The sequence below is a fragment of the Anarrhichthys ocellatus genome, unplaced genomic scaffold, assembly GCF_004355925.1.
Source record: "Anarrhichthys ocellatus isolate YVR2014 unplaced genomic scaffold, GSC_Weel_1.0 scaffold3, whole genome shotgun sequence".
In the NCBI taxonomy this organism is placed as follows: domain Eukaryota; kingdom Metazoa; phylum Chordata; class Actinopteri; order Perciformes; family Anarhichadidae; genus Anarrhichthys; species Anarrhichthys ocellatus.
The window spans coordinates 3,323,880-3,338,445 of NW_022280033.1; the positions used below are offsets into that span (position 1 = coordinate 3,323,880).

Sequence of the window (14,566 nt, forward strand, 5' to 3'; positions counted from 1 at the left end):
TGTAGAGGTGTTCTGTTACACCTCCACTCTGCTGGGCGTGGTCCGCCAGACGTGCTCTGATTGGCCACAGGGCACGTCACTCAGGGGTTGACCCGCAGGTAATTGGTCAGTGGAGTTCCTCTTCCACTCCTTCTCAACTTCACTGTTCATCTAGGAACTCGGGTCCGACTCGACTGTCGTGTGGCGCACTTGTCCAACTCTGTCCGGTGTCACGAGCAGACGTACCGGAGAGAGTCACCGGTGAGGTTTCAGTGGAAGTTTAGTAACACGAGGAAACCGAGCCCAAAAAAACTAACCGATTGGAAACCTTTTTTCCCACCTCAGAAGACAGTTCGGGGGAAAAACATAAAAAGAAAAATGGCAGACAACGAACACGTTTCTTCCACCACTCCTCTGTTCGGTGGAGAGGTGCACCACTACCAGGCCGAGCCGGACCAGCCCAGACAGGACCTCTTCAGCGTGGATGATATTGTGGACTTGGTCGGCGGGGCTCAGGACGCCTTGGACCGCCACTTAGCTGAAGATAGTGCGCCACACGAGTTCACAGAAGAAGAGGAAGAGTTGTTAACGTTACCGGAGCCTGTGCGCGTAACGGAACCGGTGCCAGAGGCAGAAGAGACTGCCATCCCGGACTCTACCAGCTTCTCTTCCTTCGTTCCCGATGAAATCCCTTCTTTAATTGCCGAGGAGCCAGAAGAAGTTGTCGCCCCGAAAGTCGAACCCGAGTCCTCCCAGATCGAGCCGGAGCCACAGGAGCCACAGGCGGTCCCTGAGCCAGAACCTTCTCCGGAGATCGACGTCCTCCCAGCGGCTGAACCCAGGAAAGCAGCTCCAGCCTCCGCAGAAGAAGCAGCAGAGCAACCTGCGGTGACAGAGGAACCACCAGCTCCAGCATCTTGTGAGTGTCGAAACTGAAATAACTCAATACTGGAGCGATTTAAAGCAATTTAAATGGATGCATATATATTTTTATCAACGGTATATTATGAGTGAAGTGTAGTTAAACCTGTATTTTCTATCTTTTAACAGTTCTGTAGGCTAATGTTGGCATTGTTAGCTCGTCCAGACGCCCAAATGGAGATAAATAAATGGGGTGTGGCGCCACATTGTATCTATTTTAATCAACTTTATTCCCAGTTAAAGTCAACTAAATCATATTGAAATGTTAGCACAGATTTGTTAACGTTTATGTTCCGTTAAAAGTGAGGTTAGCCGGTTAGCGGTGCTACCATTTAAAGCAGATTCATCACGAAGCTATAACCTGCTGTCAAATAGTAAAGATGTCCTTTTACATCGGGGGAAACGCACTCTTTTTAACCAGCCGTGTGTACGTCTTTATACACTTTAGAACATGGCTTTATAAATAAATCCATGTCCGGTGTTGTTGCACAGATATTACCTATTATATATATATATATATATTTACCCGTTGAATAAGCTAACAGGTTAGCTCAAATTGTGTTGTAGAGATGCGGCCCACCTGTTTCCACACATGAAGCTTAATATGCACTTATTGCACCATTTTTTAAGCCTTCAACGATGTGTTGACAACTCGCTCCTTTTTACACAAACATCAATCGTGTTATATTGAACACTACACATGAATATATGTAATGTTTTCCACCGTTATACTTGTCAGTATCGTGCCGGACTGAACCGCGTCTGTTATGTGACTCTACCCGTGGCGTGTCCGCTGTTGCTAACGGTAACATTAGTAAGGCTAAACGCCAGAACATGTATAGTTCATGCAGCTAGAAAAACGAGGAGATTAGAATAAAAATAAGAATAGCTATGATACAAACGTGAGATGGACTTTTTTTATTTATATCATGGCGGATGAATGAAGTAGGAAGAAAAAAAAAAAAATGCGGCCACGTTTAGTGGGGGGGGGGTGAGGACCTGTCCGATAATGGAAGCACGGGGCCGTTAGCTAGAGCACGGTGTACCGAAGCTTGTAACCCAGAGATTAGTCACAACAAAGGAATCCGCTCTGCGTCCACTCCCTGTCGGGCTCTTTTCCTTTTCCCATATTACTTCCAGACTAAAACCCCAAAAGCCTTCAATCTGTGTTATGTATGTCGCTCTGTCGCCGGCATTTTATCAGCCATTCACCATCTCCTCCTCCCAAACCAACACCCTAAATCTGGAAAAACAATTCAGCCCGTGAGGCCTTCTTGTGTCTCCTCTAATGCTGCTACCACAGGTCTGAATGGTCCTCAAGTGGCGTTTTTGTTAATGTTAAGACTTAATTTCAGGAAGTGTGTATTGTGAGCTGATGCTGCTGCTGCTGTTGTTGTTGTTATTGTTGTTTATTGGGATGTGTTAACAGGCCCGTCTTGCCTCCTCCAGGCAGCAGAGAGACAGGGTGGGGCTGCTTGGAGAGGCCTGTTTAGGTGAACAAGCCAGGAGCTCAAGTTAAAGCATTGCAGTCACAAGTCTGAACAAAAGACAAAAACATTATTATTTTCCCACACTTATGGATAATAACTCATTCTTTAAATATTTTCCTTCATCATCTCTCTATGTAATTATATAATGCCGAAAAGTTAAATGTGACCAAAGTGTCGACGTGAGATGCAGAAGCTGCATTCATCATGTTTTTGTCCATGAGAGGCCGTTTACTATATCATGAACTCTCTTATTATAATAATGTTTTAATTGAGTGCAATATGGCTCAAACTCAAAAACCAGCACCATATCATTGTGTTTTAGATGAACAGGACTCAGATATCACCCCACACACTGCTTTCCTTTGTTGTCTTTAATCCATCTTCTCTTCCCTGAACATGACTCTCATTCGATGAGTCCCGCTCTGACACCCGTCACCCTAAAAACGTTTCTTTGTTGCCACCCCCCGGCCTTGTCCGACAGCGTGACTCACAGGATGGTTAATCAACGATCTCCGTCGGCCTACATCTTATTTTTGGGTCACCTACATCCGTCACTGTGTATTTGTGAAGAGCTTGTGAAGTGGTCAGGTGGATTAAATGGAGAGGGGAGGCTTCGGACACACTAGTCACGGAGGATTAAAGCTCAATGTGCAGCGTCCAGTGTTGTTTTCCTCTGTATCCTGGTGAAGGCCTCAGAGTCAGACCCCCTCCACCCAAATCAGCCACACCGGGTGGCTTCTATCTGTAGTTTCTACTCTGCAAGCACAGCAGCTGGCTCTGAGTCTAGAAGTGAGTCAAACTCCAGAATAAAATGAGAACCACATGTTTGTCTGTTTTAAATCGTCCCTCTTATCGCTGTGATAAGCAGAGAGATTTCCACAGCTGATGATACTTACCCATGTTGTGCTGATTCATCACATTAAAACTGATTTTATGGCTTTGAAATACTGCAAATATTTTCTATATTTTTGAGACTATGGTACTTTTTTTTTACTCTAAGAAAAATCATAATAAATATAGTTTTCTATAAACTCATAAAAAAGGAAGGTATCATTCTCAAATGTTATTATGTATTATTGGTCTTTAAAGAAGCGGGGGGGGGAAACAGCTAGCCTGGCTCTGTCTTGAAGGAAAAGCCAGAGATTGAAGAGTGGTTGAAAACTGATTTATAAAGAGGTCATGTCAGCAGTTCAATAGAAGTTAAAAGGCTTGTATAACTGTTTGTTCTGTAGGTTATGGAGAGACTGCTGCAGAGACAATGAAATCAATGACTTTCTTTTTGTTTAAATACTTTTTTTACTGTATGTAAAAACCATTGTAACGTGTGGCCAACACAGAGTTTTTAGGTTGTACCTAAGAAGTTGGGCCTTTAGTTGGTCACCAAAACTGACCAAAACCTGAACGGCTGCAGGTTGTTACCATTATATGTAGTCTAAATCTTAAGAGTCTGTTCACTATTAACGGGATACACACCAGCAGCTTGAACCACTTTGTTCAGAGGCATTCTGTCACATTCAGACTGAATGTAAGAACTCAGGTTTAGATGTTGAACTACACTGGAAGAGATTTTGGGATCCTTTTGGTTCCCATTTAATCTGATGTTTGATAAGCTTCCAACCCGTTTAATATTAAACCTGTCTGGTTCAACCCTACAGATCCTCTTCATGGCTTGAACTTAAACCTTGACAGCAGAGGTAACCAAACAAAGAGGCCTAGCATGAACAATCAATTTGGCCAAATGATGATCAGATCATGAGATCAGCATGAATTGTATTGCAGACAAATTCTCTGAAGCTTCTGATGTACGTGAATCCAATAAATTTGATAATCAACTCACGATGTTTCTTATAATTTATGCAGATTTTTGACTGCGATTGTCAAAGTTTGATTTTAATCCACACTCATGATATGATGACTATACATACAGTATATGAGTCTCCCACCCTGCTTTATTTTCACAGTGGGAGCTGCTCAATGCAAACGAAGCTCTCTCTCATCTTCTTTGGCGAGCTAGTGCCTTGCTTAAGAGCACTTCCTTGGTTCTTGTCACTTACCTCTGTATACTTCTAATGACTTTTGTGGTTGAAGGAGAGGAGGCCGTGGATGTTACAGGAATTATAATGTTGTAAATACAAAAGTAAACTGTTAACCTTCTGGGTGGAAAACCTGACTAAACAAAAGTGTTTCTACTTATGGATCCGAGCGCCAATTGGCTAGTAACTAACTTTGAGACTGAAGAAAAGTTAAACGTGATGCTTCTTAGGCTGGTTCTGCATACGGTGAAACAACCAGGAACATTCCTCCTTAATGTGATTCAGCTTAATTTGTTTTTAACTATTTGTTATTTGGTTGAACTTACAGAGCTCAGAATGAAGTTTTCTCACTTTAGCAACATCACTGATCATATTACTGAAGTCCTGTTGTTGATGTGTCAAAATGTGCTGTTAGTTACAGAACTGTTAAAGCTGTGCAAGTATTTCACGTTATTTCGATTTTTTTACAATTCTGTTCCCTAGCTTGTTTCGTTTGCAGCTGAATTGCCGGCGTTGCCCTCTTGTTGCTCACTGCTGTGAAATCTGAGGATTACAAACCAGTTATCGTAATCACTTCCACCTGATCAGAGGGGCATTCTTTCTGTTCTTGTGTCTCCTCGTGACCGCTGTCCTCTTTTGTGTGCTTTCAGCCCTCTTTATCTTTCTCCACAGTGAGCTGTCGTGTCTGTTTTAGTCTTGCTGTGATGCCGATGCTCTGTCCTCCCCCCTCACTACCAAATTAAACCTTTCACAAATATTCACACACCTGAGAGAATAGGTTGAGTAAGCAATGTAAACATACAGCATCACATTCAACATTCAATGAATGTCAGGCTGTTTAAAAGTAAAATGGGGTGAAGAATATCCTGCAGGGACCCACGTCTCCCTCTTTAACTACACTCAGAAGCTCTAATTAAGACGTCCCAGCTGAGACTTACTGACATGTAGGCCTACCGTTATGTTGTACCTGGTTTTCCACATTAGACTTTAAACATCACTAACTGCATTCCTTGATAATGAAGATGCAATCTGTCCTTCCCCTGGTCTTTTCTCTTCTGGGCTGACTAAACTCACTTCCTGCTGCTTTCTCTTGTTTCCTCCACAGATGTACCTTCTCCTTCTAAAGCTCAGCCTCATCCTCTGATGCAATTCCCTACAGGCAAGTTCTCTCTGCTTTCTTGTTTCCCCACCGGTTCCTCCTTTTTTATTATTTTCTTTCACCACTTCTTCAGTTCACTTTCCCTCCCTTATTCAATGAAGTGGCAAAAACAACCCTTTGCATGTAAGAAGCTGTAGGTTTTTGTCACGTATTCTAGCGTTTGCATCGGATGCTTGTGGGTTAATATCTTAAAAACACTAAATTGGATGTTTGACTTTGCTTGTGTTGCATTGTGACTCGCATGTGATTGTTGTAGAGTAGATCGACATGAACTTAACACAAGTAGTATAGTCAGAATAATGATTCTCCTCAGTGATTGACAGAAACAATATTGATTAATTATATTTAACAATATTTTGTGAGAGCTCTTTGAGAGGAATCATTATCTACCATCACTTAATAGTTTGTGTTTGTAAGATGGACTGAGCATGGTTTATTGGCACCAGACCTGGGGACAAACATGTCTTACCACCATGCATCAAACCAGGGTGGTAAATACAGACCACCAGACAAATGCTGCCAACTCCTGACTGTGGAAGTTATACTCTCTGCCAAATGACATTGGAAACCTTTATATTGTAGTCCAAAAAAACATGACTGTTGTTTAAAGACAAATTGGTTTCCTTCCCTACCTGAGGTTCGCTTGATTTAGCTTTTCCAGCACTCAAAAGATAGTTCTATGTTTTTATAGGGTCTTATTTTGTAGGTTTGGCCTTTTACATTTTACTCAAACTTGATTGTTTGGAACTGAAGAAGGGGCAGCATAAGTCAAGTAGGGCAAGCAACAATTGGACATCAAAATTTCAAGGCGAAAATATGTCAGTCATAACCGTCTATTAGATAGTTTCCCACAGTGTCTTACTGTGAAGGTGGGCCACCACCCCTCCTTAAAGAAAACCCTGCCCTATATGAGTGCTGATCATGGTTTCCACTCTTTACTCGTTTGGCCTTTATTTCAAAATTAGAATCCACCGCTTTTATATAACTAACTTCATCCAGGATTAACAGATCAGTCCTCTGAACTATGTTCAAAGAACCAATTTATCTGGATGAGAGTAAACAGGTTAACTTTATCTGGATAACATCCCAAATTAGATGAGCCTCAGTATTGGTTTTAAATCTTCGGTTTCTCTCTGTGACCCCTTTACTGTTGTTTTCTATACTCGTACTGATTTTTAGAACTGGTACCGTCTACCAGCCATAGCCAACCTCTTAGCAGCACTTGTCTGGTCTCGTGTTCCTCAAAATGTTTGTGGTACCAGTTCCACCCAGGTGTGGTGGGCACTGTAAGGAATGGAGTATGTCTTTGATATGTGTTGTATTGCATTCTCCCTCCTCCCTCTCTACTCAAGCACTTGGGCAGAAGGGTGATTCCCCTGCTCCCATCTCTCCTCTCTCCCCTCTTCACTCCCCCGACTCTCTGGAGGAGCTCTCTCTGACCGAGAGTCCCAACCAGCCACCGGCTTTGGGATTTGCCGCATCCTTTGGCTCCTCCTTCTCCACTAAACCCCCCACTACTCATTCCAAGGACATGGCTTGGGTGGGTGAAGAAGGTGGCTCCGGACCGGGCCGTAGTAAGATTAAGGAAGATCCGTTAGCTGGTCCTTACCTGAGTTTAGGGAAAGACCCAGGGCCTCATAATCCGTGTGAAGACAGTGGAGTCTCCTTTTCACCTGAGGAGAAGCTGATTAGCTCAGACAGGTCCTCCACTGGCCCCTCCCCCGTGAACCCCCAGATGAAGGTCCCCGAGTCTCACCTTGCCTCCTCTAACCCAACAGAGCACTGGGATTTACCATTCCTAGCGTCTCAAGACAACTCCAAGGACTCCATGGACACCTTCTCCAAGGACACGGCTCCCTTTAGCTCTTCCAGGTACGAGCCAGACCACGACAACAACTCTGATGAAGACGATGACCTGATGTATGAGGTGAAGAAGAATAACAACCCATTTGAGGGCTTTTCCCCACTGGCGGACAGTGGTTACTCCCACTTTGGAGACTCCAAGTCTGACAACAGGGCCTCAAAAATGTCAGAGAGTCCCACTCCGGATCTGGTTCAGTATGGCCAGACTGGAGAATCCCAAGATGCTCCACCATCTTTCTTAGACGAGGGGAAAACATTTGAGACGGGCAAGATGGCTGCCGACTCGCTCATGCAGTCAGTGGACCAGTTCTCATCTGGTCTGAAAGATGACGACGACGACGATGATGAGGAAGAGGAGGAAGAGGATTCTCCTCTGCCACCGTCGCTTCCAGACATCCTGAAGTCTTCCCCGCTCAACCCCGACAAAATGGACTCCGGCTCCTCAGAGGGAAGTCCGGAGCAGAGTCCCATCCTTGAACGGAGGATGATGGAGTCGCCCAACCCTCCGATCAATCTGTCCGCTAACAACCCGTTTGCCTTTGACGCTAAAGTGTCCCTGCTGAAGGAGATGACTGAGCAGTTGGAAGTGAAAGCGACTGACAAAGTAAAAGTCGAAGACGACACGAGCTTTGGCGCATTCGATCTCGTCAAAGAGGCGGAGGAAACCACCCCCACTATGGTCAAGGAAGAGAAACCAGTCAAGATTGAGCAGAAAGATTGGTTTTCAAGCCACGATTCTCCGAAAGTGAAGGATCAGTTTGAGCCTCTTGTCTTCCAGAGCAAAAAGACCGCTGCTGAGGATTCAGATTCAGAGTCGCCAACAGCGGACTCCCTGTCTCCAGTCCTGGAGGCTATGGCCAAGAACCCCGCCAGCTTCCAGGTGGAAACCGAGAATATGGACCAGAAGATGGAGATGGAGGAGCCAGAGATGGCCGAGGAGGTCTCCGAGCATGAAATCTCCTCTGAGGAGTTTGAGTTCATCGAGCGCCCACCCAGGGGCGTTATCGACGAGTTTCTCGAGGCTCTGGATACTTCCAAGTTTGCCTCCTCCAAGCCCCCAGAGATCCCCATGGATGATGACCTGAGCTTTGGGCAGAAAGACGTGCCTCCATTTTCAGCTCCACCTGTGACCGAAGTAGCCCCACCTCCCAAGGTTGAAGAGGAGGCTCCTAGTCAGAGCTCATACCTCCTCCTCACCCAGGCCTCCCCCCAGAAGAGCAAGGCCGAGCTGGAGAAGCTCGACGTCCAGCAGCCCCCATCCCAAGCGCCGCTCGTCCACTCCCCCGTCTGCAAACCAGACGAGGCGGTTGCTACGAAGAGCGCGGAGGCCGGCAAAGTGTTTAAGATGCCAAACGTGAACATAACAGCAGGTAAAATAAACCAGTCACGGCATGGAAACCATCCCCCCCACCATCACATCCAACCCAGTTATCACTGGCACTTCCATGTTCATCAGCATAATTCTCATCTTCACTCTTTTGTTCTCCTCAGTTATTTTCTCCCAGCCCCACCACCAGCTGCCAGTATTCACTTCAGATCCCTTCACTTCCTCGTTAGTGTCACCTTTTTCCTTTCTTGCATCATCCCCTCTGCATTTTCTTTGATAATTAACCCCTTTGCATCGTTTAATTTGTGTTGTTGCGTGTTCTCATTATGGTTATTTTGCTTTTGCTGCATTTTGTGCATTTCTGTCATTAGATTTATCATAACTTCATCATTTTATTTTTTTCATTTTAAGATATGCTAAGTAAAATGTGATAATATTCATTTTTATTTCTGTTCTGTTGGAAACATGAGCCCATTTTTATCGTATATTTTATGCATGATGAGCAGAAATAAGAAGTCATGTGAAACAGACGTTTATCACCTACGAACACTCGTAAAGGCCTTTCTAATTTCTTCCATTTGGCTGTTGAATATCTTGATTTACGTTTGTCTGGTTTTAGCTTCTCTCTGCTCTGGAATTAACTCGAGATGCCAATCTGAAACCAATACCACCTTTATAGACACCCACACCCACTCACAACTACATACACACCCAGAGCTACCAACCACGCCCTTTACAAGCTCTCTCCACGCCCTGTAAATCGTGATTGCATCACATTTTATGCACCGGAGGCTAAATACTGAATATCAAGCTCTGTGCCAAATACCTGAAGCTGTACTGATTTTAGAATGTGTTGTAAGCACTTTAAATATTTACCTATCAGTAGGTTATTTGACAGATGTGTTTTTCTTTAACTTGGTTTGATATAATAAATGATGGTTTCTGGAAGATCAAGTAGACACTATAGACCAGTCCATTAGATCCCATTCATCTATGACAAAAATACATAAAAACAAGGGTAGAAGTGAGTCATCTGTGAGTTCAGTCCAAAGGAGAGGAAAGGAGTTTCTCTTCTTGAAGTACAAAGTACAGTCAAAACGTGGCGTGTCAGTTACTCAATCAATCAAAAGTGACATATCACAGTAAACTGAATATCTTTTGGTTTTGCAACGTTAATCCGACAAAACAGACATTTGAAGACGTCAGTGAGCTCTTAGAATTTATAATCACCATTTTTACAACAATTCCCTGAAAGTAATTGTCAATTGCAGCTTGACGCAGGAATATGTGGGGTTTTTGGAAGTGTTTTCTCCTCTTTTGTAAACATAATTCATGCATTTGATAACTTTAGTGGTGCCCCCTCCTCTGATATCCATGGCAAGTTTAAAATCGTCCATCGTTGCAAACCGCAGTAGCTGACCTTTGATGTACTCTGAGGTAACTGAGAATAAATCTGTGATGTAATGATGTTTCAGAGGCCGTATGCAGAGCGGTCTTCTTCAGGGCTTTTAGAAAGTGATGAGTGTTCCCCGGGGCTCTGCTGTCTCTCTGAACACAACAAACTGCTTACTCTTCATTTTAATGGATGACTCGGTTGTATTTAAACTGATATTGATCCGTTAATATCCACACACACACTCATATTAATGCCATCCACAGTGGTACAGACTGTAACTAGAGCAGTGGGACGAGCTGGTGACGCTTTAACTGTGTTTTGGAGGGATCGCCTGTTAATTAAAGCCGCCACCGCCTCCTCCTCCTCCTCCTCCGCCTCCTCCCTGCATTGCGACACTGGCAGGCCCACAAAGGATTCTCCGACCCAGAAACCACTCGGCAAATGTTCTTCATTACACAACTGGAGGTGCAGCGCTGCCATCTGAACAAAAATTTCAATTCTCTCAATCGAGTAACTGTCTGTTGACTAGCCTAATTGTTGGTGGTAAAAGGGGCTTTGTTGCTTCTATGTAAATTATGTAGTTTTTACTGTTAATATATTAACAGCAAAACAGTACTTTTACAGTAACTGAAAATTTTGTTTAAATGTCATTGCAACGACCAGCACCTAATATCTGGTTTGCATTTACCACATCTACCTGGCAAAAGTAACTTAGAATGACCAATAATTAGATATTAACATAATCATTAATGTTTCATATAGTAGATTAAGTTTATATGATTGAAAATACATATTTAAAAAGTTACCTCAAACTAATCGTCAAAATGTAACGTATTTAAATGATTAATTTTGTATTAATTTATTAAATGAGCGTTTGTTTTAGCAATACTTCAGACTTGACTCGTGAGTAAAGCAACATGGTGAAGAAATCACAATAAATCAAAGTGTGACGACGCCCTGAAGCTGTCTGTGGTGACTCAAGTGGGTGAAACCTCCAACCATGGAAATGTTAGAAAAACATAATGAAATTCATCAATAATCTAACTGAAGTCTACAGTTTCATGATGGGGGGGGGGGGGGCTCTGGGGTGTGTCGTCAGTGAAGCAGAGCAAAGTGATCCCGGTGAAAGGTCACTTTGTGCTTCTCTTTTTATGTAACCGGCTCTTTCACCACCAACACGTCTCCTCTCATGAGCTGGAGGTCTCACGTTGTTGATGGCAGAGCACCGAGTGATAAGAGAGCCGGGACACGTCGGGGCGGACACTCCGTCCTCAACAGTCTCATTTAACAGGGACAAATCAAGTTACCATCAATCAGAACATTTATTATAATACAATAGAGCTGAGCTTTCATCTCTTGAACTTATCATTCTATCATTGCTTCATGTAATATGTAGACCTGTCCTCTAGTTGTAGTAAATGAAGTTGTATCAAATCAATCTATTTAACTTTTGATAAAGTTAATTCATCAGGTCTTTGCTCCTTTAACTGAAGCCTCACACACACATCTATAGGTCTGTGTTTTGATGAGTAAGGGCCTTTGGAATTAGGCTGTAAGAGAAGGAAGTAGAGGGGTTTATAAAATGAGACCAGCTCCCTCTACTGGAAGAAGTCGGCAACTACAGCCTGGATGATTCAGTCTAACTCCCTGCTTCTGTCCCATAGTCGGATATAAGTCAGATATAAACTGGTAACACACAAAGCCATGCAGGTTGATTTTATCTCCCTGTCCTCAAACCTGCTGTCATTTTTTACTATTATTGCACTTTGCTTTACTGCCTCATGGGAGATGAGGACAAAAATTAAACTCCAAGGATTTAACTTTTTATTGAAACAAAAATGGTTCTAAACAGATTTAACTTAAACTTTCTGAAATTTAAATAGATCAGCTGATTAGTTGACTTTAACGCCGTTTTTATATCCTCTATCTATGGGTTTTGGACTGTTAGTCAATCAAAGCATGACATTTTATGGACATGAATGTAATTACAAGAATAATCAACAATGAAAATAATAATCAATTGCGGCATTAAACATTAGGATTCTAACCAGATATTTAATGCCATTTGAGACTATTGACACTCAGCCCTTGATCAGCCATCCTGTTTGGTAGTGATTGCAGTACTTTCATACCTCTGTGGCAAATATTTAGCGCTTGTTTTTCACTTATAATCTAAAACATGTGCAGGTTTCTGTCAATGCTGCCTGGTTCAATGAATACAACTGAATCAGTTTCACATGGTTTATCTAGTCTGTCATACTGCTTCGTCAGCAGAATGAGGGATGAAGAAGATTTGGGGGGGATTGGAAGGAGACAGAGGGGAAAAGGGAAGATCAGATTGTGGCGAGGAGGGAGGGAAGGGAAAGCATGCTAAAGAGGCTGATCCGTGCGGGAGGAGGGTGAGGCAGAGACGTTTATAGTTGCTGCGTCAGAGCGCTGGCAGCAGACAGTCAGCTGACAGGAGGCAGTTCATTCGCTCGCTGCAGTCATTTCCACAAACGAAGCCTTGCTCCCTCCTTCCTTCCCCTCCTCCTGCAGCCTAACGCACACACATTTACTCGCCCACATTTAGTGCCTCTTGCTCAGCAACTCTGTCTGGAATGTGTGTTTGCTGATCGGACGGCATGGAGAACAACTCTGTGGTCTGCGAGCCTGCAGCCAATCACTGGAGAAAACAGGGTATATATACCTCCACCTTTCTGTCTTTGTGTTGTTGGACAGTGAACACCTCCACCCTCAGCGTGGTGGGAGGTGTTCACTGCTGCAGGGACCTTTAAGGGGGAGAAACGCTGTCCGAGATGGCCTGCTTTTATTGTGTTGCTTCGGCTCTTCTTTCTTGCTGACTGAGGGAAATAGATATTTGACATTGGTACTAAGACGGAGACGAATCGATTGGTGAATCGGAGTCAGATGTTGCAGCACATTTATCTGGAGCTCTTCCACCCTCACTGTTGGGTTCATCGATTCAAACATTGCAGGCTGAGCTTTGGAAACCAGATTTCTTTACTAATGTCTTGCTTCATTCCTCTGTGGGACTACTTTTTCTTGTCAGTGTGATTTGTATCTGATAGCGACTCCTCTTGCTTATCTAGCCGGAGGCTCTGAGTCCTCACAGCTAACATGATTGCAGCAGCTACAGAGGAGACCTTTGGGCGGTCAGCCACTGTGACCAAAGGTGGACAGTAGAGAAGAAGAAGAGGAGGAGGAGGAGGAGGAGGGATTTGTGAGCAGAGTGACAGTTTAATGATCCACTAGTGGGCCTTGAATATGCTAATGAGATGGAGGAGAGCAGGCCTGGGCATTATGTGATAGAAGAACTTAAATGTTCGGTGTGTTTTACAGCTCAGGCTTCATGATGTGTTCCTGCAGTATGAAGGTGGATAATCGGTGACATACAGTCGCAGTATTTTGTGCAGGAACTATGGATTTATGTCATTATCAGTTGTGAGGAATATGTGAGGATTTTGTGGCTTTTCCTCGTCATAAATGATGTAAAATTAATATTTTTGTGTGAAACAAGCAATCGAAACGGCTAAGACTTTGGGCTGTGGGTTATTGTGTGACCATTTCTCACAAGAAAATGAAAACTTTCTTGCCTTATTTGTCCATTATTACAATAAATGAGTTATTAAATAATGAACAAATGCTCATTTACGGTTATAGAACATCTGATTGTTTAGCACCCTGTTGGCCTGTTCTTACCACGGCTCAGAGTTGGATTCATGATGACTTCAATGCTCCATTTAATTTCTAGTCTTAGATTTGCTGCTTTAAAGTAATACTTCACCCACAAAATGATCATTTGTGTATCTGTACTCACTCAGTGTTACCTCGGTTTCTTGAGGAAATCTCGCACGCCTCCGAGGTGACCGGAGGAAAGTCTTGATGAATAAAAGTTAATGAAGACGACGTTTAAAACCAGCAAACTACATTAAAAAAAAGTCTAATTTATCCAGTCGTACACTCACTACTTACTTCCCAATCACGTGCATCTTCACTAAAACCTAACTATTTAAAACACTTCTGCATAAACGGTCTCCCACATGCACACTAGTCTGTGCAAGTCCAGACGAGTCTGAAGGGTTTTAAATAGTAAAATAAATATTAATATAGTTCAGGCATCCTTTGATGGAGTTGTTCCTGTAGTCTTTTCTCAAGTGTGATGCTTTGCATCAGGAGTTATCTTCTCCTGCTCCTACTTTAACTAGATGGCAGTAAAATCTTATTACCCTATTTATTTGAATAACACTTATAGTTCATAATAAAATGGAAAGGGATCCCTCTGCATATAGACACTGTTGTTATCGCATGCAGAGTCCTGCTGTCTGCTGATCTTCATGTGTCCTGCCGTCAGTGCATCATGGTGCTGCTGTCGCTTCTCATCCCAACACTGGAGCC

At 43.3% G+C, this 14,566-nt stretch overlaps 1 protein-coding gene across 7 annotated transcripts in view; it reads left to right on the forward strand.

Annotated features, from left to right (window-relative positions):
• Window positions 1-134: 134 nt before the first annotated feature.
• LOC116398912 (reticulon-4) overlaps window positions 135-14,566 on the forward strand; it is a 24,959-nt gene continuing 10,527 nt past the window's right edge. For 2 of the 7 annotated variants that reach the window (XM_031875662.1, XM_031875670.1), the window contains exons 1-3: window positions 135-898; window positions 5,529-5,582; window positions 6,935-8,815. In XM_031875662.1, the coding sequence (XP_031731522.1) occupies window positions 358-898; window positions 5,529-5,582; window positions 6,935-8,815 (2,476 nt within the window). In that variant the 5' untranslated portion in view covers window positions 135-357. Of the gene's footprint in view, window positions 899-4,045; window positions 4,085-5,528; window positions 5,583-6,934; window positions 8,816-8,849; window positions 12,848-14,566 lie in introns of those variants that run through there. The other 5 variants (XM_031875680.1, XM_031875695.1, XM_031875686.1 and 2 more) reach the window with 5 other exon arrangements.